The sequence below is a fragment of the Mustela nivalis genome (assembly GCF_964662115.1).
Source record: "Mustela nivalis genome assembly, chromosome: 9".
Taxonomy (NCBI): domain Eukaryota; kingdom Metazoa; phylum Chordata; class Mammalia; order Carnivora; family Mustelidae; genus Mustela; species Mustela nivalis.
Genome location: NC_139028.1, coordinates 119,951,068 through 119,977,161, shown reverse-complemented (window position 1 = coordinate 119,977,161; position 26,094 = coordinate 119,951,068). Strand labels below are relative to the sequence as shown.

The following is a 26,094-nucleotide window of genomic DNA, read 5'->3' as shown; positions in this document are numbered from 1 at the left end:
TAGGTACAGACACATCAAGGATTGATACATCTACTTGGAGAATTCGCCCTTTTGTCCTTACGTACGCCCTCTTTATCTCTGATGATTTTCCTTGCCCTAAAATCGGCATTATCTGAAGTTAGTTACTCCAGCTCTTTTCTCTGTTTTGGTAAGATATGATTAACATACATATAAACTGTGTAAGTTTGAGATATACAGCATAATGATTTGACTTACATATACTGTGACATAAGGCCCAGATAAGTTTAGTTAATATCCATCATCTCAAATAGATACCAAAAGAAAAAGGAAAGAAAAGGGTCCTTCTTTTTCTCTGTGATAAGAACTCTCAGGAATTTACTCTCTTAACATTTTCATCCACGCGTGCCGACCAGCAACGTCAGCCACAGCCACCGCGGTGTCTGTCACACCCCTAGTGCTCATGTATCTGCTCACTGGAAGTTTCTACTGTTCGACTACCTGCATCCGCCCAGTTTTCTTGTGATTGGTGTTAGCCGTCCCTCTACTTGTACCCTATCTGTGTCTTCACATTTAACGTGGGTTTCTTATGAACAGCACACAGCGGGGCCACGTTCTTAACCCACTCTGATAGTCTCTCTCTCAATTGGTGTTTAGGTCATCGACCATTAACGTGACTGTTGATGTAGCTGAATGAGTGTTGATCCTATTTGTAACCATTTGTTATTTGGTTTCCTTGTCTCACTTTCTTGTTCTTTTTTCCTTCCACTCTTTTTCTGCCTTTTCTCTGGTTTTGAGGATATTTTTCTGTTTTCCCTCTTCCCTTAGCGTATCAAGTACACTTTCTTTGAAAGCGCAAGCATAAGTGGGGAGGAAGGCACAGAGGAGAGAGAATCCCAAGCAGGCTCCAGGCCCAGGGTGGACCCCCACAGGGCTCGATCTCACAACCCTGAGATCATGACGTGAGCAGAAATCGAGAGTCAGAATCTTAACCAAGTGAGCCACCCAGGTGCCTAATTTATACTTCGGAGTCCACTTAAGAAGGGTCCCTCTGAGGAGATGGGGATGACCTTGACATCCTGAAATCACAGGCCTCACACAGGCCGAACACACCAGAGCAGATGCACGCCCTTCCTCCATCCCTGCGCTCTCTCTGACTCGCCCCTCTCCGTCTCTTTGGCAAAAGGGAAACAGCACACATTTCAGGGAAGAATTCACGGTCAGCAGCGGGAAGTGCTGGCACGTGTGTGACGGCTTCACTCCTCTCCGCCCTCAATGCTGGAGTGCCATTACCATGCCGTTTTGCAGAGGAGGAAACAGAGACACAGAGAGGTTAAATAACTTGTCCAAGGTGGTCCAGCCATCGGATGGTGGAGGCAGGATTTGATGCCCAACATTCTGGCCAGGAGACGGTGTTCCTGATGGTGGCACTTCCTGTCTGAAACAACAGTGAAAGGGAGACTGTGCCCAGTAAAGAACTTGCTTTCAAGAAATCATCCCGTGGAGAGGAAAAGTGAACGTGCACTTAGAGAAACATAGCATAGGCCAAGGTGGTACATCTGTCTCTGCCCGGAGGACTGAGGGTGTGTGGAGTGCCTTGGGGTTGGGATGGGGTTCACTGAAGGGTCCATGAAGGATGCACTGGGGTCTCTGGAAGTGGAGCTTCTGGAAGTGGGCCAGGGCGCTGCAATGCCGCCGGAGCCGAGCTGGGCCCACATTCTGTCCACAGTCGAGCCCTGACACACCTATGTTTGTGGTCCATTGATGGCTGCTTTGCCTCTGCAGAATCCCAGCCATGTCACTGGAGCTAAGTGAGTCAGGAGCCGGCAGATGGAGGAGCTGGAACCCCATATTGAGCTCACGACTGTAGCACCCCCAACCTCCCCTGGCATCTGAGGTCCAACTCTGCTAAGGGTTTGTCCCCAGGACCCTGACTCCAAGGAGACTCAGTCCTCTCCTCTGCTTTGCTGGCTATTATGCTCACCAGGGCCTGGAGTAAGGGTCTTGCCCTGCTCTGGAGCTGCCCCAGCAGAAGCTGCTTCAACACACAGGGCAGGTGCCGGACCCTGCTTTTCAGTGCTCTGTGGGGACCGTGAGCTGTGTTCATGTTCACAGGAATTCTTTCAAAGCACCAAGCACCCCCCGCCCATGTGTGCTGGCAGCAGCACCCCTTCCAGGCTCTCCGCTCCCAGCCCTGCCCTGTGTTCAGAAGGCTGCCAGTGAGGGCAATCAAGTGGGATGGACGGGGACCTGTCAGGAGCTTGGGGAGTAGGAGAAAGGCAGGCACTGTCCTGGGGTAGAAGTGAGTGTGGCTAGCAGACCCAGACCTGTGATAGCCCCAGCCCACCTCAGGAAGACATGGAGCGATCTGTCTTAAACAGAAAAAAAAAAAAAAAAAATCAGAGCGAAATGGACATCTCTGTGAGTCCCCTCCGCCAGAAGAGAGGCTCCCAGAACTCGGGTTCTCTCCCAGGGCCGGGGGGACGATGTCAGTTCTCAAGGCTCCTCCTGGAAGCAGGACTGAACACATGGATGGCTGACGGCCAGAAGGGCAGTGGCAGTTCCAGAACCCCGGTGCTTGCAGGCGGTCGCCCAGAGACACTCAGAGAGATCTTGTGTCCATCTTCTGGGGCTGCTGCGTTCCCTACTGTAAACCTGGCTTAAGACGGTACACACTTATTCTCTTGTGGTTCCAGAGGTCTGAAGTCCAAAAGCCGTTTCACGGAGCTGAGTGCCACGGGTTGGCTCAGCCACATTCCCTGCAGAGGCCCGAGAGGACATGACCTCCCCCTGCCTTTCCAAGCCGCATTCCCAGCTTCTGGTGCTGTGTTCCCGTGCTCCCTGGCTCAAGGCCCCATCTCCCCACTTCAGAGCCAGCAGCCTCGTGGCTGACTTTTGGTCATCTCGCAGTCCTCTGGGCTGAATCCCCCTCGGCCTCTAGCTAGGTCCTTGAGATGACCTTTACGGCCCATCTGGGCAATGCAAGACAATCTCCCATCTCTAGATCCTGAGTTCCATCACGGCTGCAGAGCCCCTTTTGTATAGAAGGGGACCTTCCCAGGTTCCAGAGAGTAGGACCTGATATCTTTGGGGCCTGTTATGTCGCCAACTATGTCACCGACTACAGGTGCACTCACACAAACACGGTGGTCACATAGATGCACACACACACAAACACACACGCTTCATGCAGGCAGACGCTGTCCAGGAGAACCCCACATTCATTTGGTCACACGTGGCTGCACATCAGTCTCACACACGCCTCACCTCCCGACCTCTCCCCATCCACTGCTCACGCCAGACCTGGGAAGCTGCAGAACTCTTCCCTGGCCCACGTGACAGCCTCCTTCCCCTGGTACTACTGTGCGAGCCCTGGTGTCCCCTCGGCCCAAGAAGCCCTTCTTCCCTGCTACCTTCAGAGTGTCACCTATTTGAGGCCCTAGAGTTGAAGGTCTAGTTCGGAGCCAGCCACTGTCTTCCCTGCCCTGCTGACACCTGCTCACGGCTCTCCCTTGCTGCCACGCCCTGTGGGTTTTCAGAGTACAGTACTGGGGGAAAAAGATTAGACAAAAATCAAAGGTCACCCAGCAAAACTCTTAAAGGGTGATTGTGTGCACATGCCCAGGTTCCTGAGTTCGGGAGCCTGGTGACTGCTGGACCGACATCTCAGTGCCAGCTGAGCTACAGCCCTTGGGGCTCGGGCATGGATGGAGCTGGGCAAATCCCCTAGAACTTGGCTTCCGTCAACCTGGGGAGAGGAGCCTTTCTGATCCCTGCGTCTGCCCCAAAGCGCTCTTCCTAGGTGCCAGACTCCATGGACCAACCAGAGGCCCTCTGCTCCGGGTGAGTGCTGGCTTTCGGGATGGTCACTCAGGAAGCCCTCTAAGGCATCCGGCTGCTGTCTTCCTGGGGCTGCTGTCTCCCTGGGGCTTCACACGCCTCATCCCCGCCCTTTCCCCAACATGCCCCAGGCTCAGAACTCTAGGAACTCCATCTGCACAGAAGGCATCAGGGGCTCTCTTCCCTACCAGGGGCTCAGACTCAGGCCCTGGTGTGAGGCTCCCCCCAGCCTGGGCCCCACCAAAGGGCGCAGTGAGATGAGTGTCGCAGGGACCTGTGGGGCACAGTCTGGCTCTCCACTGAGGCCAGCCTGGCTCTGCTGGAGGCTCCCAGAGAGGGAAGGAGGAAAAGGGAGAGTGCAGGCTCTGGTAGCATCTTGGGCTTTTGACCTGGCCTGCCCCCGCTTGGCAGGGACACAACAAGCGGGAAGGCGCCCCCTAGCCCTGGGGTCAGCGGTGGCCAGGGCCTTGGGGTAGGGGGGGGTACCACTCACCACCAGGCGGCAAAGCCTGGGAGCAAAGCCCCGCTCCCCGCTCCATGCCTCTCCTCCCCGCGAGTGTTCCCTGGAGCAACGGGGCCTCGTGGGAGCCGCTGACCGTCGTGCACCCCGGGGTCGGGTAGGGTGGGAGGCGGAGCAGGGCCGGGGGCCCCGCAACCACACGCGTGTTGACCGCCACCGCCCGCCTGCCCCCAGCATGGAGGCCCGCGCGGCCAAGGCGCGAGACCTACTCCAGGCCGCGCTCGAGGACCTGAGCCAAGAGCAGCTGAAGCGCTTCCGCCACAAGCTGCGGGACGCGGCCCTGGACGGCCGCAGCATCCCGTGGGGGCGGCTGGAGCGCGCCGACGCCGTGGACCTCGCGGAGCAGATGATCCAGTTCTACGGGCCGGAGCCTGCCCTGGACGTGGCCCGAAAGACCCTGAAGAGGGCGGATGTGCGCGAAGTGGCTGCGCGACTCAAGGAGCAGCGGCTGCAGTGTGAGCGCGGGCTCGGGGGTCGCCGGGGTCCCTGCCTCTCTGTTCCCTTCCGCCCGGACAGAGTCTAGGCCTCGCGCCACCATCCTTCCCGCTTCCCCATGCACAGTCCCACCAGGGCTGATTCTCGGGGCTCCCAAGGGGACCCCCAACTCCCTCTTGCGGCCCCCACCCCGCCCCGCCCCGCCCCTGCGCGTTGGGCGGGGCCTCACTGCAGGTCTCGCTTCCAGGGTTTAGCTCCTCGGCACTGCTCTCCGTGTCGGGTAAGTCTGTCTCGCGCGAAGCACCCGCCCCAAGCCGTGGGGGCGGGGGTGGGGGTGGGGGAGGGTACGGTGACCCTCAGGTCTGCAGCACGAGCGTCCGGGGCAGCTGGGGGAGGGTGTGCGGGAGGGTGGCTGGGCGGAGGGGCTGGGGGTGCGGCCCGGGAAACAGACCTGAACCTAGCGGGCTGGGGAAGGGGCCGGGAGGGTCCAGGGACGCGGCTCCCGTCCAAGTCCTCCCCCGTTCCCTTGACCGCCCCCCCGGCCCCCTCTCCCGCCCCCGCCAGAGTACAAGAAGAAGTACAGAGAGCACGTCCTGCAGCAGCACGCCAAGGTGAAGGAGAGGAACGCCCGCTCGGTGAAGATCAACAAGCGCTTCACCAAACTGCTGATCGCGCGCGAGAGCGCCGCGCTGGTGGACGAGGCTCCGGGGCTCGCGGAGGAGCCGGAGCCGGAGCCGGAGCGCGCTCGGCGCTCGGACACCCACACCTTCAATCGCCTGTTCGGCCGCGACGAAGAGGGTCAGCGGCCTCTGACGGTCGTGCTGCAGGGCCCGGCGGGCATCGGCAAAACCATGGCTGCCAAGAAGATCCTGTACGACTGGGCGGTGGGCAAGCTGTACCACGACCAGGTAGACTTCGCCTTCTTCTTGCCCTGCCGCGAGCTGCTGGAGCGACCGGGCCCGTGCAGCCTGGCCCGCCTGGTCCTCGACCAGTGCCCCCACCGCAGCGCGCCCGTGCGCCAGATGCTCGCTCGCTCCGAGCGGCTGCTCTTCATCCTGGACGGCGCGGACGAGCTGCCGCCGGGACCCGCCGACGCCGCGCCCTGCACAGACCCCTTCGAGGAGGCGGACGGCGCGCGCGTGCTGGACGGCCTGATGAGCAAGACGCTGCTGCCCGGAGCCCGCCTGCTGGTGACCGCGCGCGCCACCGCCCCCGGGAGGCTGCAGGGCCGCCTGTGCTCCCCGCAGTGCGCGGAGGTGCGCGGCTTCTCCGACAAGGACAAGAAGAAGTACTTCCACAAGTTTTTTCGGGACGAACGGATGGCGGAGCGCGCCTACCGCTTCGTGAAGGAGAACGAGACTCTATTCGCGCTGTGCTTCGTGCCCTTCGTGTGCTGGATCGTGTGCACCGTCCTGCGCCAGCAGCTCCAGCTCCACCAGGACCTGTCGCGTACCTCCAAGACCACCACGTCCGTATACCTGCTCTTCATCACCAGCGTCCTGAGCTCGGCGCCTGCCACGGACGGCCCCCAGATGCAGGAAGAGCTGCGGAAACTGGGCCGCCTGGCCCGCGAAGGTACGCTCCGGCACAGGGCGCAGTTCCCTGAGAAGGATCTGGAACGACTGGAACTTCGTGGCTCTAAAGTGCAGACGCTGTTTCTCAGCAAGAAAGAACTGCCAGGCGTGCTGGAGACAGAGGTCACCTACCAATTCATGGACCAGAGCTTCCAGGAATTCTTTGCAGCGCTATCCTACCTGCTGGAGCACGAGAAGGCTCTCGAGGCACCAGCTGACGGCGTAGGGGCGCTTCTGCAGGGGGACACCCAGCTGCGCGGCCACCTCACGCTCACCACGCGCTTCCTCTTTGGGCTGCTGAACGCGGAGCGGCTGCGTGACATCGAGCGCCACTTCGGCTGCGGCGGCGTGGTTTCCAAGCGCGTGAAGCAGGATGTCCTGCGCTGGGTGCAGGAACAGGGCCAGGGTCACCCGAGGGCGGCTCCCGAGGGCACTGAAGAGACGGAAGCTCCGGAAGGCTCCGAGGAGCCAGAAGAGGAGGAGGAGGGCGAGCTCAGCTACCCGCTAGAGCTCCTGTACTGCTTGTACGAGACGCAGGAGAGCACCTTTGTGCACCAGGCGCTGCGCGGCTGGCCAGAGCTCCTGCTGGAGCGAGTGCGCTTCAGCCGCCTGGACCTGCTGGTCCTGAGCTACTGCGTGAGGAGTTGCCCAGCCGGGCAGGCCCTGCGGCTGGTTAGCTGTGTGCTGGTCCCCCCGCAGGAGAAGAAGAAGAAGAAGAGCCTGATAAAACGACTGCATGGCAGCCTCAGCGGCAGCTCGTGAGTCCACAGACCCTGGGGGGGGGGATGTGCGCCCTGCATCCATCTGCGCAGGGGGAGGCCGCCCACGCCCAGAGGTCTGTTCCCCCAAGGAGGAGCTCCAGCCTTCTCAAGGAAGCCTCCGATGTCCATCTGTCCATCTCCCTCCCAAGGGGCCCTTGCCATGCCAGCTCCCAGCCGGTCCCCTTCGAGACAAACCTCTTACCATGGCCATGTGGCTGTGGTCCAGCTTTCTAATAAGTTCTGGAATGCACTATGCCAGTTGTGCCCTGAGCTTTGTACCTGCTGTTCCCTCCACCCAGAACACTATTTGCTGCCTGTCGTCAGTGCTCTGGCAGGCTCCCCCAGCTGGCCTGGGACCCCTTTGTCCCCAGAAGTACCCCATAGACCACTATATGCCATGACTTCTGCCCATGTCTATCCCCCTCACCAGACCCTCAGCTCCTTCAGGGCAAATCGTCTTAGCTCCATCCCGGCACTCAACCCAGAGCTCAGCATCTATTGACATAATGACTGTCGGGGTGTTGGCAGGGGCTGGGGCTGGGGACGCCCACCGCAGGTGCAATGACTGACCCATCTCGGAATGACAGCGACACCCCACACGCACAGGCCGGACTCACAGAGGCCGCTTCAGCAGGGAGGCACATGAGGCCCCAGAGGAGCAGCTTCCCTCTGGGTTTGGAGTGAAGAGGGTGGAGGGGTCCCGGCTCAGTTTGGGGCTGAGGACGGAGGCAGCTCTGACACCTCAGGACCACAGGAAGGAGGGAGGGACTGGAAGGCAACAGGTGGTCTTCACCTTGGTCTCTCTCCCACCAGTTCACAAGCCACCGCGAGAAAATCCCAGGCCTCTCCACTACGTACACTCTTCGAGGCCATGACTGACCAACACTGTGGTCTTCACAGCCTGACGTGAGTGACCGAGCCCCCACCCTCCCTTGGAAGGGATGCAAAGCAGGATAGTCTGGGCAGGGACAGAGATGTAGCCCTGGCTGGAAATGGCCAAGGGGACTCTGGTGTCCCGGGATGGGGTCAACAGGCTGTGCCCACTCAGGATGGGGAAGGAGGAGGGGGTGCGGATCGGGGCTCCCTCACCAGCTTCGGTGGTCATGAGGAAGGAGGCTTTGGCCGCAGGTTGAGTGGAAAGCGTGGTGCAGCTTTGCATTCTGGGGGAGGGATAAGGAACACCAGAATGTATTTTCCTTCCAAAGAAAGGCTGCGAGGAGCTACTAGAAAGAGGGGTTCCTGGGCAGCCCCTCTGAACTCTCCCAGGCAGCGGCGGGAAGTGGAGGGAAGTACTCGGGCCACAGGCTTTGAGTCCCGGCTGCCTGCCACCGAGCCCTTGGGCAAGCCAGTCTGTCTGAGCTCGTTTCCACCCCTGTGAAACTGAGCCGGTAGGTCTTGCCTCAGCAGGCAGCTAGTAGTGGGGCATGGTGACACGGTTGGCCTGGTGGGAGGGTACTCCAGCAACCTGGGAAGAAACAGAGGGCAGTGATCAGCAAGCTTGGCCCACCTAAACTCAGTGCATGAAAAGGTTCATCACAGCATTGTTTCTAAAGGCAGCGAAGTAGAAACAAGCCAACCGCTTGATTGCTGGGGACTGGCTAACTGCATTAACCACGGCCCCCCCAAACTCAACGGGCGGCGACGCAATTAAACACGTGGCAGTAAGATCTAAACGGGCTCTTCAGATGCTGGGAGAGAATTGTGCCGTAAGGGAGAGGTGTGCAGGCCTGCCCTCGCTCGGATGGCCCTGGCAACCCAGGCACACATGCGGAGACAAAGGACAGATCTCTGCTGCTGCTGAGCCAGCCCATGCCCGACTGAACCTCCCCCTCCCCACCCCCACACAGGAGTGGCCAGTTTGCCCAGTGGGCTATAGCCAAGCAGCCAAGGGGCCTGAAGCCAGATCTACGTGCCTCTTGCCCACAGGCTGTGCCGCTGCAGACTGCCGGACTCCATCTGCCGAGACCTCTCCGAGGCTCTGAGGGAGGCCCCCGCCCTGAGGGAGCTAGGCCTCCTCCACAACCGGCTCAGCGAGGCAGGCCTGCGGGTGCTGAGTGAGGGCCTGGCCTGGCCGCGGTGCGGGGTGCAGAAGCTCCGGTGAGACCTGGCCTGGGAGAGGCCACGGGTGGGACAGGTTGTGGGCCAGGGAGGGGGATGTCCACAGCGGTCCTGAGGCTCCTCCTCCCCCAAGGGTGTGGCAGCCCGGCCTTCAGGAAGCCTTTCAGTACCTCAGCGGCGTGCTCAGGCAGAGCCCAGCATTGACGACCCTGGAACTCGGTGACTGCCAGCTATCAGAGCCCACAGTGACCGAGCTGTGTGCCGTCCTCCAGCACCCGGGATGCCGCCTACAGACCCTCAGGTAGAGGCAGGGGTGGGAAAGGTGCTGGGGACTCAGCCTCTCAACCATGGGTTGGGCCGGGTGCCTGGGGACTTCTCCCGGATGCTGAAGGGGAAACCCTCCCGCCCCCCGCCCCCAGCAACCACTCTCAAACCCAGCCCCTGGACAGCCATGCTCCAAAGCCCTGCCCAGCCCTTGGCCTCAGCCGCTCTACCAGACTGAAATGTCCGGGTGTCATCTGGGGCCCATGGCAACTCTGGGCCAGTGATCCCAACACCCTTTGCTCCCCAAAAGACTCTGGGCCCAAGCCCCTTCCCCCAGCCTCTGACGTCCCTGAGTAACCACCTCCTGTCACTGTGTCCCTTCAGCACTGCCTGGGCCAACAGCACCATCACTGCCCCCCCCCCCGGCCTGTCACGGTCCCCCTAGTCCTAGCCTCAACTTCCCCACCTACCCCCTCCCGTGCTCTGTGCGCGCGGCCACAGGCTGACCTCCGTGCAGCTGAGCGAGCAGTCCCTGAAGGAGCTTCAGGTGGTGAAGACAGCAAAGCCAGGCCTGGTCATCACCCACCCAGCCCTGGACGGTCACCCCAGGCCTCCCGCAGGACACAGCAGTGCCCTCTGAGTTCCTGAAGGCCGGGGGAGGGCTCAAGTCAGCCCTACGGAGTGGACTTCCTCATCCCAAGGGCAAGAGGACACTGCTGTCAGCTCTGGGCAGCTCTTTTGAGCCTGAGTTGCTGGGGGCAGGCAGATGGGAGGTGAGGACGCACGTGGTCCCTTACCTGGTCGGGGACAGGTCCCGGGACATGCCCCTCCCCCCACACCCTGGGCACATGTTACCTCTCTGTCCTCCACACCAGCGACCCCTCCTCCCCCAAGCCCCCACTGCTGCTCCACCACCTGCCTCTCCTGGGGCCTCCAGCTGTCCCCCGCCCCCACCGCAGACGCCTCCAGCAAGAACAATGGCACTGAGCGCCCCAGTCATGGAGCGCCTGCCACAGGTCCGCCTTCACCTGGTGCGTTCCGCACAGACCACTGATCCCAACCCCACCTGCACTTCGGGCCCCACAGTGCAACTCTGGCCCTGCTCCCGGGGGGCCATGTGGGGGCTGACCCTGACCAAACGTGGGCAGGTTGCCATTCCTCCCCAGGGATTCGGGTCTTTGAAGCTGTTGCTGAGGCTGTGTGGTCCCAGTGCAGAGGTATCCGCTCACGGCTAGGCCTTCGGGGATGGAGCCCAGGGCGAGGCCTGGAGCAGCCGCCGGGAAGGGGGGGGGCGGGCTGTGCTGGCGCGGGGTTGGTAGGCCGCCTACCCCTACCCCACACACGGGTGACATGTTCCGCTTTGGATTTGCTTCTGTCGGCTTCTGTTGCACATAGTCAAGCACCCTCACAAGGGCTCACCTCTTTTCTCTGGCCACCAACCCACCTGTATGAGGGGGGCTCTGTTCCCCATCCCCTGGGAGAGGAAGCCGAGTGATGCCGGAGCCGAGCCACAGCACTCAGCCCCCCGGTGCTCGGGTCTCTGCTGCACACAGTGGGCCCGACCAGCTCCTCAGACCTCGGTCCGGGTGGATGAGAACCACGGAGTCAACACCTTCCCTTCCTGGGGGGACGTCCCCTCCATGATCACCTCAAGTCCAGCGTTCACCCCACAAAACAGACAAAAATCCCCGAGCCTGGCAGGAAGAAAGACAATAAACGTGTACAGACGGGCCGACCAGTGCTTTGGGGGAACATGAAGTCGTGCAAAAGGCAGACAATGGAGTCGAGGCTTTCGGGTTACAAGGTCAGGGGTCTGGGGAAGTCTAACGGAGGACAGGGCATTTGAGAACAGAGGGATGTGAGCACCAAGCCCTGAGAGCATCTTGAAGGAACTTGCTCCAGGGAAAGCAAGAGCCAAGTACAAAGGTCAAGAAGAGAAGTGTCTTAGCCCCCTCCTCTATCAAGACAAAATACCACACACTGGGGACTGGGGAAGGGTTTATTTCTCACCATGCTGGAGGCTGGGACGTCCAAGGCCAAGGTGCCAGTCATCCTGGCATCTGATGAGGGCCCTCTCCATGGTGGCAGAGGGCTGTCCTCTTGCTGTCTCTTCACATGGCAGAAAGGGAGCCAGCTAGCTCTTGGGCCTTTCCTGTGAAGTCGCTAATCCCACTCCTGACAGCTCTTGACCTAATTACCTCCCAAAGGCCCCACCTCCAAATACGGTCACACTGGGGATTAGATTTCCGCTGATGGATTTGGGGGCACACATTCAGTCCATGCCTGGGCTGTTGCAGAAGCAGCAGGGAAGCTAGTGGGGCGCCGGACACTAGCGCAGGGGATCAGGGCAAGTTCAGGGATGCTGGCTCCTCCCCGTGAGGTGGGCACCACTGCAGGCTTCTGAGCGGAAGACACAGTCCCACCGGGTCAGTCTTGGGGTGGCTGTGGCCCAGTGTTACCAAGGACCATAGAGGGCAGAGGAGAAGCACATGGTGAGGGCTGTGTTTACCCAAGAGGATGACTTGTTCTCAGAGGTTGCAGTGGGGAATGGGGAGAGCTGGCAAGCCCTGGCCAGCGCAGAACCACGGACTCGGGACTCGGGACTCGCTGGGTGGAAGTGGGTGTGGGCCCAGGAGGGGCCTGAGCAGCTGGTCCCCCGCAGTTCCCTACACCCGTACTGGGGGAGGTGGCAAGTAGAGCTGGTTGACTCGGAGTGTCTCTGGCTGAGCCCGGTGGTCAAAGCACGGGCAGGGCAGAGAGGCAAGTCGGGCGCCCAGGGCCCAGCTGGAGTGACCGCATGGGCAGGTGGGGAACCAAGTCTGAGAGCAGAGGCCCTGGAGAGTCAGAGGGTGGGGCCAGAGACGGGACGGCTCCTGGAGGATCGCGTCGCCACCCCTCCAAAGGGGAGACACGGAAGCTCGCGGAGAGACGGAGGAAACCGACGCCGGAGCGGGGAAAGCGCCGATCAAAGGCCCTGCCCCTCTCGTACCCGCCCCTGGACACCTCCTTGGGGTCCGAGTTCAACCTGTGCCTCCCGCGCACTTTCCCGCGAGCGCCACCCGCGCAGCAGCAGCACAGGGTCTGCGCACGGACCAGCGCGGCCTGTCTCCCGCCAGCTGCCCCGCCCCGGGGTGGGGGCCCGGCTGTCCCGCCCTGCGCGGCCCTGAGGGCGGGACCGCAAGGCCTTCCGGCGACGGGGCGGCGGCGAGCTGAGTGTCCTTTGGCCGTGGAGGGGCGCCGCGGAGCGGGCTGGAGCCTGGGGACACACAGGGCCGCGGTGAGCCCCAGAGACCCTCCCCAGCCTGCCTCCCGGAACCCCGGCTCCTGCCACCTCCGGGCCCAAGGCCGCTGGCCTCCGCCCCCACCCCCACCGCCCCGACGGCCCGGGACCGCGCTGCGGCACAGACACCCCCTCTCCCAAGCCCGCCTTCCTGAGGACCACCCTGCGGAAGACAGAGGCCTCCTCACTCCCCACTGACAGGTCGGGGCTCCTGGGGGTGTGGCTTGGAAACAGCTGGAAGGTGGGAGTTTGGGGACCCAGCTGGGTGTCTGGAGATCATTGTCAGGAGTTGAGCATCTCTTAGGGTGGAAAGTGTTTCCTGGGGGGCTCAAAAGTGGAGTCTGTGGAAGACCGAGCTGCCCAGGAGGCCCACACCCTCCCCACCAGCTGTCCCAGGCATCAGCCAAGCTGTGGGGTGGGAGGAAGGGGGCTTGGGACTTTACAGACAGTCAGAAGAGGGAGGCCCAGCCAGTTGTGGAAGCCACTGACTCCCCCTTTAACAGGCCCCTCTGCTGAGCAAGGCTTTCCATGGAGGATGCCAGTGAGGACCCCACCATATTCACTGCCCGTTCTCTGCCCAGCGACCCCCGGCTCTTGGCCACCATGACCAACACATACCTGGGCACACGTGTGTATCATGACACACTGCATGTGAGTGGCGTGTACAATGGGGCTAGCGGGGACACACACCGGGCCGTTCTGCCAAGTCCCCTCAATGTCCAGCTGGAGGTCCCTGGAGACACAGATCAGCTGACAGAGACCTTTGTCCTGGACACGAACACAGGTAACCGGCACCGCCCTGTGCCCCCCTGAGCCATTGGCCGGATGGCAGCCCCACCCTGCCACCTTCCAACTCAGGATGCCCGACTCCCGGAGAAGAGGAGGGCTTCAGCCCTGCAGGCCTCCCGAACCCGGGCAAGCTTGGCGTCCTCTGTCGTCTGTGCCGCTGGAGCTCTCCAGACAGGCCGGCTGGCGCTCAGAGGGCGGCTCTGCCTCCCTGAGGGGCGAGTGGCTTTGTAACCGTCCTCACTGGCCCTCAGTGGGGCATGCAGGTTGCCCTGACCACACCCCCTGCCGCCCATTCCCAGGCTCCTTTCTGCACACCCTAGAGAGCCCCAGCTTCCGGGCCTCCCAGCGCATCTACGCCCACCGCGCGCTGCCTCACGTCATGGCATTCAGTGTGTCCATCTCCCGTGTGGCCGTGGGGGACGGCCCCGTCACGGTGCTGCTGCGGTCCACCTTCTCCCCAAAAAGCCCAGACCTGGACCTGCATCTGGGTCCTGACTTCCAAGGAGCCCGGTGAGGAGGGGGTCATGCCTGGCCAGGTAGACCAGGGAGGGAGCTGGTCCCTTAGACATGGCCACACTCTTGCAGGTATCTTTATGGCCGCACGCTAACCCCGGAGCAACCTGGGGGTTCCCAGCAGGAGGTACACATGCTGTGGACACCAGTGCCCCCAGCCCTGACGCTTGGGGAGAGAGAGCAAGACCGGACCTGGGAGTTCCTGACCGTGGTGGGGGGCAGCCAGGCTGAGGCCCGAGCCTGCCTTACCGAGGCCCTGCGGCTGCAGGCCGGAGGCACTCTGTACCCCGCCCATGCCCAGGCCTGGGCCCAGCTCTGGGCTGGCTGTGGCCTGGATGTGCTAGGGCCCCTAGCCCTGCGCCAGGCCTTGCGTGGTGCCCTCTATTACCTGCTCAGTGCGCTGCCCCAGCCCGGGGCCCCGGGATACACCTGCCACGGCCTCAGCCCTGGGGGCCTGTCCAACGGGAGCCGAGAGGAATGCTACTGGGGCCACGTCTTCTGGGACCAGGTACGCACCAGTCCACCCCCGGCACACAGCAGCCACAGACGGGGCGGCATACGGGCACAGACGATGCTAAGGGCACAGGCAAGCTGCTATCTCTGCCCTCCCTGGGATGGGGCTGTGAACTGAGGAAGCACAGAGGCCATGGCAGAAGGGAAGGCTTCCTGGAGGAGGTGGAATCTCAACCAAAGAATATATGGGCATTTGGTGGAAAAGAGTGATTCGGGCAAAGGGGTCAGAGGGTACAAACAGCAGAGCTGAGGGGGTGCGGGGCATCTGCAGGGGCAGAAGGAGGAAGAGCCGTTGCAGGGGCTGTGAGGGCCACGGAGACTTGAACTGGAGAGACGCTGCCAAAGGTGTACTCTGGGAGGGCCCTCGTGGCTGCTGAGGGGGCAGAGGAGGGTCGGGGCTCGGACAGGAGTGGGAGCCGGGAGAGCCTGGGGCTCGATGTCCGTTGAGCGTGGGAGGGTCCGAGCTGCTGCCCCTGCTCCTCAGCCTCCTCTTGTGGCCCACCCTGGTGAGGCTGAGTCACTCACTCCAGGTCAGGCAGCTAGTGGGCCGTGGTGCCACCCACGCAGCTTCTGGCCTGAGCTCCCGGGGGGCCCCCAGGTGCCTGCTGAGGACCAAAGCCGAGGAGCACCTAGTCTGGAGGCTGGGACATGGGTGGGGGGGCAGGTGCGAGTCATGGGTGGGGGGCAGGTGCGGGGGCAGGTGCGGGTCATGGGTGGGGGGCAGGTGCGGGTCATGGGTGGGGGGGCAGGTGCGGGGGACCCAGGGTGGGCAGCACAGGAAGAAGCTGGACGGAGACAGGAGCTCTCAGGGAGGCGGCGTGAGGAGCACTGGCTCTGGCCAAGGCAGCATGTGGGCAGGGGAGAGACAGAAGGGGTGTGAGAGCTCTGAACATGGGGCCCTTCCTTACTCGCTGTCAGGATCTCTGGATGTTCCCAAACATCCTGATGTTCCACCCAGAGGCCGCCAGGGCCCTCCTGGAGTACCGTGTCCGGACCCTGAGCGGGGCCCTAGACAATGCCCGGAAGCTGGGTTACCAGGTGAGGGGGCCCAGGCACCCACCCTGTGGATCCCCTGAAGTACCTGATGTCCCCACATCCCTCCTAGGCCTGCACCCATCACCTCAGGCTCCTCTGTGGGTGGGGAGAGCACCGGGAAGTGGGTGGGCCGTCCCTGTGCGCCAAGGCCCTAGAAAAGTCAGGTCTGCTCCATGCCCCCAACCTCTCAGGGAGCCAAGTTTGCCTGGGAGAGTGCGGGTTCTGGTCTGGAGGTCTGCCCTGAGGACATTTATGGGACGCAGGAGATTCACATCAATGGAGCCGTGGCATTGGCCTTCGAGCTGTACTACCATGCCACCCAGGTGAGGGGATGCCATGCCCACCAGGTAGGACCACGCACCCATCCAGCGGGGCCGTGCTCTGCAACCCCCACCATGACTTGTCATCTGGGGCCGGACCCTCACTTCTGGGCACTCAGGAGGGTGGGCACTGGCAAGAAATGCAGTAACCGATGCAGACTGGTCACTGGAGGCGTGGTCCTTGTCCCAGCTCTCCTGTTCCCCCAGGACGTGCAGCTCTTCCGGGAGGCTGGTGGCTGGGATGTGGTCAGGGCTGTGGCTGAGTTTTGGTGCAGCCGTGTGGAGTGGAGCCCTGAGGAGGGAACGTACCACCTGAAGGGTGAGGGCGCGAGAAGGGAGCGATAGTCGTGGGGAGGGGCTTGGTCCCGGGGAGGGCGAGGCACGGACAGCTGTGGCAGGGAGAGTAGGTGGGGCAGGTGTGGTCCTCGGTTCAGCCGGGATCTCCATCACCTGATGTGGTCAGGCCCACACTGGCTACTGGCATCAGGGGCAGGTCCCTAGGACCCTTCACTTAAGCACCATCCTGTACTTGTGTGCCCAGGAGTCATGCCTCCCGACGAATACCATTCAGGAGTCAACAACTCCGTGTACACCAACGTGCTGGTCCAGAACAGGTCAGACCAAAACCCCCGGCCAAAGCTCCACCACGCAGAGGTCCAGCTGGGAGGGCTCAGGCCATACCCTCTCCCTGCCTCTGCCCCAGCCTGCGCTTTGCTGCTGCCCTGGCCCAGGACCTGGGTCAGCCTGTTCCCAGCGAGTGGCTAGTGGTGGCCGATAAGATCAAGGTGCCCTTTGACCCGAGGCAGAACTTCCACCCTGAGTTTGACGGGTACCAGCCTGGTGAGTGCACTGGGAGCTACCTCAGGGCCCCTTCACGCCTCCCACGGGATCTGTGTCCGCCCTGGCCGTCCCCTACCTGAGGGAGCAGCCCCCCTTCCTGCTCCCACCTGCGTCGGCAGCACCCGTCCCTCCCCAGGAGAGGAGGTGAAGCAGGCTGACGTCGTGCTCCTGGGTTACCCCGTCCCTTTCCACCTGAGTCCTCACATTCGCAGGAAGAACCTGGAGATTTATGAGGCTGTGACATCTCCAAGGGGCCCTGCCATGACCTGGGTAAGGAAACTGCAGGGGTGTGGGGGGGTGGTCCTCACAGCAAGCCCAGCCCTCCCCCACTAGTCTCCGTCTCCCCTCCCCATGTGCTGGGCTTTGCCCCAGCATGTCCTCTGACCTCTGACCCCAGAGCATGTTTGCCGTGGGCTGGATGGAGCTGAAGGACCCCTGGCGGGCGCGGGACCTCCTGGAAAGATGCTTTGCCCACATAGCTGAGCCCTTCAAGGTAGCTGGGTCTCCATGTCAGCTCACGTGCTTGTGTGCCTGGTGCGGGGAGCTACACACCCGCCTCCCGCTGTGGCCCTGGGGGGCAGGGGTGGGAGCGCAGCAGGGGCAGGTACCTGGGGACACATGCCTGACCCTTGGAAGCAGGGGCAGCAGCTCCCGGGGCCCATGTCCCGGGAGTCTGGCCACTAACTGCCTTGGCACATGCAGGTGTGGACGGAGAACGCAGACGGGTCAGGCGCCGTGAACTTCCTGACAGGCATGGGGGGCTTCCTGCAAGCGGCCCTCTTTGGATTCACAGGGTTCAGGTGAGTGCATGTCTGGCCCAGAGCAGTCCCCCCCCCACCCCGCCCACTCTCATGAACGGCTTCCCTCCCCCCAGGATCACCAGCGCTGGCGTGACCTTCGACCCCATATGTCTGGCCGGGGTGTCTGGAGTGTGCATCTGTGGCCTCTCTTACCAGGGGAACAAGCTGGACTTCTCCTTCTCCAAGGACTGCGTGACAGTTGAGGTCAAAGCCGGGGCGGGACCCTGGGCCCCACCCCTGGAGGCTGAGCTGTGGCCAGCACACACTCGCCTCCCCCTGCTCCCAGGTAGGCGCCGCCCAGACTCCCCCAGGGGTGCAGAGCAGGTGAACCACCAGGGTGAGGGTAACCCCAGCCATGTGCCCCCACTCCCTGCAGGGCACAAAGTCTCCTTTTCCTGCTCAGCTGGACGGATACAAAGGTCAGTCCCAGAGGCAGCAAGTTCTGCTCCAAGAGTTTCCTAGGAGAATTTTTGAAGATGCTAGGCACCGGCCCCAAACCCACAGGAACCCCGTGGGACACAGCTGGGTCCTCCATCCCCACCAGGGCCCTCACCCTGGCGCCGTCGTGGGTCGTGAGCCCTGCACCTGAACAACCTGGGCTGCGGGGCTGGCTCCTGGGTCCTGGGATCTGGCCTCCCTCTGTGGGTACCCCAAGCCGGCCGCAGCCAGCCCCCACCCTCAGGGCCTGCTGGTCCCCTTCCTCCCACCCACTCCCCACCTGGCAGCCCGGCTCACAGGCTCCGCGGAAAGTCTGAGTTCATTGGCCCCAAGTTGAGGATGGTCCGCCTCTAGCCTGAGCCCCTCCCCAGCCTAACCCTCCCTGGCCTGCAGCTTCCTCGCGGCCTCCCACTCAGCCACATCTGCGCCTGCCTGTCTGGGCTGACACCTGCACCCGTACACTCCAGGGTGGGGCCAGGGTGTGGTGGACGCTCTCCGGAGAAGGCAGAAATGGGGAGGGTAGCCAGGCGGGGAGCCTGAGGCACGGTCCCCCGTGGGTTCCCTGGGACTCTCAGTTATAGACCAGAAAGCAACTTCATGTGTCATACAGACGAGGTCAGGCATGGCTGAATCCAGGTGCGCTCAGCTCCTCAGCCCATGGCTCCTCCAGCCCTGCGGCAACTTCAGTGGGTCTCCGCCACCAGCCTTTCCTCAGCCAAGAAGAGAGGGGGCGGGGTGCAGAACAGGACCCCACATCTTCCCTCTGACCAGCCAGAAGGACTGGGGCCAAGAGTGCGTGGGTTGAAGGCCACCGGCCTGGGCCCATCTGTCCAACAGGCTGCCTCTCCGCCTGGGGCCTCAGCCCCTTGGTTGGCATGTCCCCCCGGGGTCCTTGGGGGTTTCTTGAGAATGAGGTGAGATGGTACCGCCGCCAAGATTTGGGCGAGGCCGTGCACCTGTGCCAAGTCTACCTGAGGAATTAAAATCCCATGCTGGGACAAGTGCGTCTGCGATCAGGAGCTGGTGGTCTCCTTCCCTCTGAACAGGAGGGCTGCCTGAGGGACAGGGCAGGTCGGGAAGTGCAGTCGCACGCCATATGGTGGGTCTCCCACTCCCTTCCCCTATCCTCCCTCCGTTCTTGGTGGAGAGTTGGTCCAAGTTCTCCAGGAAGCGGCCACTGGGCATCCCAGCTGTAACGGACAGAGCCATGTGGGAGTGGGGGCGTCAGGGACCCAGATCCTCGTGTCCGGTTCACCATGGGGAGCAGCACGAGGGAGGAGGGACGGCCTCCGAGGGAGCTCCGCTGGCCCAGCTGCAGATCTGCGTGGATGTCCATGCTGGTCCCTGAGAGCAGTAGCCTCAGAGCCTGAAGCCAGCACCTTGGCAGGGCTCGTCCGGGGCCCCAGGGCTCTCCCTCAACGGTCAGCTGCGGGCAAAAGCTGAGGCCGACCTGCGAGAGCGGGGTGTGGCAGCCGGGACCATCCTCAGAGAGTGGATGCTGGTTCCCACAGCCCTGGAGCAGCTGTGGGCACAGACATCACAGGTGAGCTGGTGGGGGACCCTGCCCTCACAAGGTGCACACAGCCTGACACTACTGCCCGCAGGCCACACATGGGCACCTGCACCTGGGCGCAGAGAGAGCTGTCCCTCTGGGGGACTGTGGCGAGGTGGTGGGGCACAACGGTCAGGGGTCCGTGGCAGCCAACTGCCTCAACTTAATCAGGGCCCCTCAGCCTGCCCGGGAGATGGCCTGGGAGAGGGCGGGCCACCGACACACTCTGTGTCCTTGGCACTGGGCACAGGCCAGACTGTCTCTGTTCCCCACACCAGATGTGGGGACCGGCAGACCATCCCATGCTTAGGGACACGTACCTGGTGACAGGCAAGCTGATCCCTGCTCCCAACCCATGCATCCAGCCCCGGTTGTCCCCTTCATGAGCCAAATCTGGAGCACAGGATTGGTGCTGTGTCCACCCTGTCCCAGCACTGGCACACTGCCCTTACCCCTGGTCCAGTGTGGGAGCAGCATCCAGCGTGGGCCAGTGCACCACCTCTGGCCCCAGGCCCTAGGCAGCACACACCCCTGCCCGCACGGGCTGGCTTGGAGCAGCGCTCACTCCGGCACGGGGCTGGGATGCTGCTGCTGCTGCTGCTCCTGCCGCGTGGCCAGGATGTCACCTCTGCTCGGGCACTGTGCGCGCAGCTAGGCCAGCTGTTGGCTGTCACAGAATAGGGGGTGCTCTGAGGCTCCAAGGGTAGCAGCTGGACAGACCCCCACACCCAACCCAGGCAAATGGGCCGGCAAAGGGGGCTCCCTGGGTGGGGTACTCAAAACCCCGACCGCCCTGCTGTTAAGGCCCCTGCAATTAGCCTGCCCTGTCATTGGGCCGGCCACAGAGAGACCTAAGGGACTTGGTCCCAGCCACACGGGGTGTGTGCATGTGTTCAAGCAAAACCCATCTTTGCCAGGCTCTGCCGGCTTCCAGGAAGGGGGAGAAGGTGCGCAGAGGGGGTGGGGGTACAAGGACATGTGCCCCAAGAATGCTCAGAAGGTGCCCCCCGCCGTGTTCACTCCCTGCCCAACTCCGTGTGTGTGTGAGGTGTGTGTGTGAGGGTCACGACTGTGGGCTTGTGTGTCTTTGTGTCCGGCCTCCCTGTGCCAGGAGGGAGGGAGCCCACGGTGGGGACCAAGAACTAAAGGAATGCAGGCCTCACAGGGACAGACAGAATGACCCAGAGAAGGAGGCTGGCCCTCGCCTGACCCACCAACAAAAACATGAAGGGTGAGGACAAGCAATGTCCCCTTTGGGGCTCCGGCTTAACGCAAGCGCACTCCCAGATAGGGAAGGGCGCACATGTGCTGGAAGAGAGGCCACCGAACCGCAGAGATCAAAAGCCCGAGTTCCCGGACTTCATTCTAAAATATGCAGGCGTCCCCACCCCAGAAGCCACAAGCCTCCCAGCGCCAAGTGAGGGCAGCAGTCAAGTCGGGGCAGGGCCCAGCAGACAGAACCAGTCACCCTAGCATCAGGCTGCGTAGTCCAGGGGGATTTAGTTTGCATGGTCCCCGGGGTGGTTCCTCTCAGGAAGAAACCCTCTCCCACCCCAGCAAAAAGCCCAAGAGACAGTTTCTGGAACCGGGTGCTTTTAATTATGAAACCAAGCCTGAAGGAGTCTGGTTTGAGGAGAGAGGGTCCAGCCTGGGCACAAGGAGGTAGGGGAGCGGGGACTATCAGGGCTGGAGTTGAGGCCACTGGGTTCCAAACAAGGGACCTTTGGGGTCAGCATTAGGTGCCCAGGATGAGATGGTGGAGATAGGGTTCCAGGGGGTCAGGGTGGAGTCCCCAGAGCAGGGCCCTGCAATTTGGTCCTGGGGTCAGGGTCCGTAGGCAGGATGCAGACAAGGCCCAGCCCGTCAGTCATAGTCCGAGTCATCGAACTTGGTGCTAAAGAAGGCAGCGGAGTCCTTGGCCAGCCGCGACAGGTGTAGCGCGCCTGTCACCACCAGCGCCAGCAGCAGCAGCGGTGGCACCAGCGCCCACATCATGGCCAGGATGTTGTAGCACTTGGCTTTGGACCCCAGACGCCGGGCTGCCTCCAGGTCTCCAGCCACCTTCTGGTCCCGGGCCTGTGGACCAGGGGCAGGGCCAGGTCTCTATGTGCCCTGGGGGCCCTGCCTCCTCCCACTCCTCCTGTGGACCCAAAGGCCATCCTGGGCCAGCCTCAGCCTCCAAGGACCCTCTGTGGGTGGAGAATCCTGGGATGCAGAGGACCCTGAGGAGAAGCCGGAGGGCTTTTGGTCGCAGGAGCCCCCAGCATGCGAAAAGCTGTTTGATGAAAGAGACCCCCTTGGGTAGCCCCCGACCACCTCTGTGCTCTTCTGGATGGACTAGACCCCCCCTCAGGACCATAGCCCTGCCTCAACGGAGAAGCCTTCATGAGGCAAAGAGCTTGTCCACTGCTTGGCTAAGGGAGTGGCCTTCTCACAGGAGTCACCCCCTGGAGAGCCCCTCCCCCCAGGAGCGTCTGGGGCCCTCTGGAAAAGCAACCCCCTCCGGAGAGACTCCTGCTTGACCACCTGGATGGAGTAGCCACCCCCAGAGCCACCCCCCCTCGCCCACCTGATGGAGTAGCCACCCCCAGGCCCCCCCGCACAGGCCCACCTTGATGGAGTAGCCACCCCCAGAGCCACCCCCCCTCCCCCACCTGGACGGAGTAGCCACCCCCAGGCCCCCCCGCACAGGCCCACCTTGATGGAGTAGCCACCCCCAGGCCCCCCCGCACAGGCCCACCTTGATGGAGTAGCCACCCCCAGGCCCCCCCGCACAGGCCCACCTTGATGGAGTAGCCAGCGCCAGGCCCCCCCGCACAGGCCCACCTGGACGGAGTAGCCACCCCCAGGCCCCCCGCACAGGCCCACCTTGATGGAGTAGGCCACCCCCAGGCCCCCCCCCACAGGCCCACCTTGATGGAGTAGCCACCCCCAGGCCCCCCGCACAGGCCCACCTTGACGGAGTAGCCACCCCCAGGCCCCCCCCACAGGCCCACCTTGACGGAGTAGCCACCCCCAGGCCCCCCCCACAGGCCCACCTTGACGGAGTAGCCACCCCCAGGCCCCCCCCACAGGCCCACCTTGACGGAGTAGCCACCCCCAGGCCCCCCCCACAGGCCCACCTGGACGGAGTAGCCACCCCCAGGCCCCCCCCACAGGCCCACCTGGATGGAGTAGCCACCCCCAGGCCCCCGCACAGGCCCACCTTGATGGAGTAGGCCAGCGCCAGGAAGCCGAGGCAGCACAGGTTCAGGTAGAGCGTGCTGAACACCGACCAGATCAAGTGGTCTCGAGGTGGGGGTCTGGGCGCCCCCAGGGTGAGGGCCGTGTGGGCGGCGCCGTCTGCCTTGTGGGCCGTCGGGGCCCCGGGGTCCTCGCGGGGGTACGACGTGTCCATGGGTTCCAGCGCCGTCTCCTCCTCGCTCGGGCTCCGGCTTCGACGGTGGGCGCCCCGGGCCGCTTATAGCCCCGCCGCCCCCTCCCGAAGCCCGGCCCGGCGCCGCCCGCTAAATATAACGACAAATTACAGCTCTGCGCGGCCGAGAGCGCGGCCTCGCCCCGCCGCCCCCCAGCCCCCATCGCCCGCCGCGCGAAACCCTCCCCCGCACCGGAGCCCCAGCCGAGCCCCTGCCCCGCGGCCAAGAGGAGTCGGAGGGGCCATCTCGGGGCTGCGGGTGGGGACGTGTCGCCTCAGCTGCGGAGGAGGGTTGCAGAAACCCCCCCCCCCAGGGTTGGGCTCTGTCCCCAGAACCCAGAGTTCGGGCTTGGCCATCCCGGCATCTCCTGGGCTCACCAGCGTCCAGCCTTGGCATCCCAGACGTCCCTGCCCCTGTGCTGGTGGGAGGACACGGGCCCCAGCAGGAGGGAAGCGGGGCTGAGGCATGGAGGGGGTTAAGCGGGGGAGGAGGGGGGACCCTAGCACCAGCGGTACCGCCGCTGTCGCTGTCGAGTGCGGCCCCCAGCTCTCTCTGAGCTCTGCTGTGCGCGGGACCGCCCTGGCCGCGGCCAGACAGCTGCTTCTCAGCCTCCGTGGCTGGTTCCTGTTGCCCTCCCCGGTCCACCGAGGTTTGGAAGGATGAGCTCAGGGCTCTGTTCTGCGCTCCCTCTGGAGGGCCCAGCAAGCCCTGGGCTGTCAATGCCACCCGTGCGCCCCTGACATTTACAACAAGGGGCCAGACCTCACTGTGGACCCCCGCTCATATACTGACAGAAGGGCTCCCCCGCCTCACAAGAGACCTCCGGTTTCTGTCCCCCAACTGTTGGGTTGGCGGGCTCCAGGAGTGCAGGAGGAACAATAGAAATGGCCTGCAGTGCCAGAGGCTCCCGGAGTGCAGGAAGAGCATGGAAATGACCGCTGGGGGGTCTCGCCGTCTTCCAGCCTACCCCCCCCACCAACCCTTGACTTAACCCTTGACTCTCCCACCAAAAGGATGTATGCCCAGGTCGCCGCTCCATAGGTAACCCGATACCTATGCAGGAGACAGATCAAAGACCCTGCCAACTCCCTCCCAGGGCGACTTCCCCAACTCTGCTTTCCAGAGTCGTGGAACCTCGCCCGCCCGAGGGGCCCACCTCCTCCCGGTGCAACTTTCTTGGCTCCCCTTCTCCTGAGCCCTGATACTTCACCGGAGAGAGCCTTTAATAAGCCTTGCCTTGCACCCACTTCACCTGGTGTCGTGTTTATCTCGCCTATAAAACCTTACACCAACCTCCTGTCTTCCTCAGCTGTGGTTGTTTCAAAAAGCACCACAGACTGGGTGCCTCATAAACAATAGAAATTATTTCCCACAGGTCTGGAAGCAGGAAGTCCCATCGGGGGCCAGCGTGGGCAGGTTCTGGTGAGACCTTCATCCTGGTGGCCTTCCGCTGACTTCTCAGTGTGTGCTCATGGGCGAGGGAGTTCTGTGGGTCTCAGAAACAACATGAGGGCTCTGCCTCATGGCCCCATTACCTCCCAAAGCCCCCACTTCCTGCTACCAACACTTTGGGCATTAAGATTTCAAGATACAAATTTTGGAGGACAAAAACCAGGGCCCCCACAGAGAGTGTGACTTGGGCCTGCCATAATTCCTAGGACCCATTATGTCCTACCAGTAAGAGGGGCCAGGATGATGTTTTGCCTGTTGAGGTATTGTGATTTATATGAAGAAATACATATTTCTCCATCCTGGTTTCTGGCACACAACCCCTAAAACCCTTGGCATTTCTGAAGGGATAAAGGTGTCTCTTATGTTAATGAGGGACTCTCATCTACGGAGGAGGGCTGGCTGCCAGGAGAACCAACCAAGGGATCAGAGGGCTGGTTCCAGCCCACCCTGTGACCTCTGGGGTTGGCAGCGGGGCTGAAGACCGGGTTCCATCGCCAAAGGCCAATGAGTTAGCCAGTCCGTGGCTAAGTAATGAAGCCTCCATAAAGCCCCAAGGACAAGGTTTTGAGAACTTCGGGATGGGGAACACGTGGAGACCCGGGGAGAGGGGTTTGCCCGGCAGGACCACGCACGTTTCCCCAGACCTCATCCTGGGCATGTCTGTCGGAATGTTCCTGACTTGGATCCTTTTGTAATCCGCTGGGGATCTAGCAAGTGAAATGTTTCCCTGAGTTCTGTGAGCTGCTCTGACGAATGACTAGAACCCAGAAGTCACAGGAACCTCGGATTTACAGCCACTTGGTCAGAAGCCCAGGTGACAGCCCCGACTTGTGCCTGGCCCGGAAGTGGGGAAAGAGGACAGTCTCCTAAAGCTGAACCCTAACCTGTGGGATCTCACATTACCCCTGGGTAGATAGTGACCACACTGCTGGCGTCCAGCATTTGCTTAGTACTCTCTGGGCAGTCCCCCACGCATTGGAATTGGGTTGTTAAACTTAAAAATAAAACTGCTAGTTATTTTACCCTCAAAAGGGTTTATCTGGGAATAGCAGAAAATTGCAATTCTAGAAAAAACAAGCTACGGCACAACCATAGATAAGTCCCCAGAAAAGAGCCAAGCTCTTTTATAGGTACAGGGGGTGGAGTTGGGAGGCTCAAACTAGAAGTCCGTTGGAGAGACCTGGAAGCCGCGAGCCTAGTGGCTTCTCTTTAGTTGAATTGCGATCAGCGCTTCGCGGTTGGGCTCGGCTCTCATTGGCTGAACTGTGCTGGCCTTGGCGGGGTGGTGCTCCCATTGGCTGAGCTGTGACGGGCTCTCCTGGGCTGAGTTGTGCTCCCATTGGCTGGGCTCGGCCCTCCCTCACTGGCTGGGCTCTGGTCTCCTTGGGCTGGGCTCCGCCCTCATTGGCCCGGCCCGGACGGACGCGGCCGCCCCGTCCCACCGCGGAGGCGGGGGCTGCGCGCAGGCGGTGGCGGCGGGAGACTGGCGGCCGCTGCGCGGGACGTGGGGCCGCAGGGGCAGGACAAAAAGCTTTACATCCTGGGCTGAGCCCGGGGTCCACCAGTCGTCTCGGATCCCTGGGTTTCCAGACCCGGAGAAGGCCTCCGGGCGCTGCAGGGGCGGCGGGAGCCAGGCTGCGGAGCTGGGGATCGGGGCTGGAGGGAGGCCGCCCGCAGACCGAGGGTGCGCGTCCCGTCCCGGCCGAGACCGTCCCCTCCCGTCGCAGAGGCGCTCC

General features: G+C 62.5%; 3 protein-coding genes and 1 long non-coding RNA gene across 9 annotated transcripts; 2 read left to right on the top strand and 2 right to left on the bottom strand.

The window, feature by feature from the left end:
* The first annotated feature begins 3,938 nt into the window (after positions 1 to 3,938).
* Positions 3,939 to 11,142, top strand: NLRP6 (NLR family pyrin domain containing 6). Of its 2 annotated transcripts, XM_082749500.1 has the most exons (7): positions 3,939 to 4,773; positions 5,001 to 5,033; positions 5,318 to 7,085; positions 7,902 to 7,994; positions 9,015 to 9,185; positions 9,280 to 9,447; positions 9,912 to 11,142. In XM_082749500.1, exons 1-7 carry the CDS (start codon positions 4,494 to 4,496, stop codon positions 10,048 to 10,050), a joined length of 2,652 nt encoding a protein of 883 aa, XP_082605626.1. In that variant the 5' UTR covers positions 3,939 to 4,493; the 3' UTR covers positions 10,051 to 11,142. The 2 variants fall into 2 exon arrangements, with proteins under 2 accessions (XP_082605626.1, XP_082605627.1); XM_082749501.1 differs by lacking the exon at positions 5,001 to 5,033 and having other exon boundaries at positions 3,939 to 4,835; positions 5,320 to 7,085.
* On the bottom strand, positions 8,261 to 9,163 carry LOC309873580. The gene is made up of 2 exons (XR_014316421.1): positions 9,002 to 9,163; positions 8,261 to 8,553 (listed from the first exon to the last, which is right to left on the bottom strand). It is a non-coding gene; the product is annotated as an uncharacterized lncRNA (long non-coding RNA).
* Positions 11,143 to 12,140: 998 nt separating the features above from the next.
* PGGHG (protein-glucosylgalactosylhydroxylysine glucosidase) lies at positions 12,141 to 18,957 on the top strand. 3 transcript variants are annotated; one of them, XR_014316420.1, is made up of 14 exons: positions 12,141 to 12,891; positions 13,194 to 13,474; positions 13,779 to 13,989; positions 14,065 to 14,500; positions 15,424 to 15,543; positions 15,732 to 15,863; positions 16,068 to 16,179; positions 16,402 to 16,474; positions 16,564 to 16,700; positions 16,837 to 16,970; positions 17,098 to 17,193; positions 17,403 to 17,500; positions 17,657 to 17,786; positions 17,877 to 18,957. XR_014316420.1 is itself a non-coding variant. In XM_082749496.1 (14 exons), exons 2-14 carry the CDS (start codon positions 13,219 to 13,221, stop codon positions 17,960 to 17,962), a joined length of 2,103 nt encoding a protein of 700 aa, XP_082605622.1. In that variant the 5' UTR covers positions 12,141 to 12,687; positions 13,194 to 13,218; the 3' UTR covers positions 17,963 to 18,957. The 3 variants fall into 3 exon arrangements, 2 of the variants coding, with proteins under 2 accessions (XP_082605622.1, XP_082605621.1); XM_082749496.1 differs by having other exon boundaries at positions 12,141 to 12,687; positions 17,575 to 17,786; XM_082749495.1 differs by having other exon boundaries at positions 12,142 to 12,891; positions 17,575 to 17,786.
* A 2,109-nt stretch (positions 18,958 to 21,066) lies between these two features.
* IFITM5 (interferon induced transmembrane protein 5) lies at positions 21,067 to 25,366 on the bottom strand. Of its 3 annotated transcripts, none has more exons than XM_082749498.1 (3): positions 24,117 to 25,366; positions 22,696 to 22,996; positions 21,067 to 21,566 (listed from the first exon to the last, which is right to left on the bottom strand). In XM_082749498.1, exons 2-3 carry the CDS (start codon positions 22,885 to 22,887, stop codon positions 21,354 to 21,356), a joined length of 405 nt encoding a protein of 134 aa, XP_082605624.1. In that variant the 5' UTR covers positions 22,888 to 22,996; positions 24,117 to 25,366; the 3' UTR covers positions 21,067 to 21,353. The 3 variants fall into 3 exon arrangements, with proteins under 3 accessions (XP_082605624.1, XP_082605623.1, XP_082605625.1); XM_082749497.1 differs by having other exon boundaries at positions 24,159 to 25,366; XM_082749499.1 differs by having other exon boundaries at positions 24,063 to 24,125.
* Between the last annotated feature and the right edge of the window lie 728 nt (positions 25,367 to 26,094).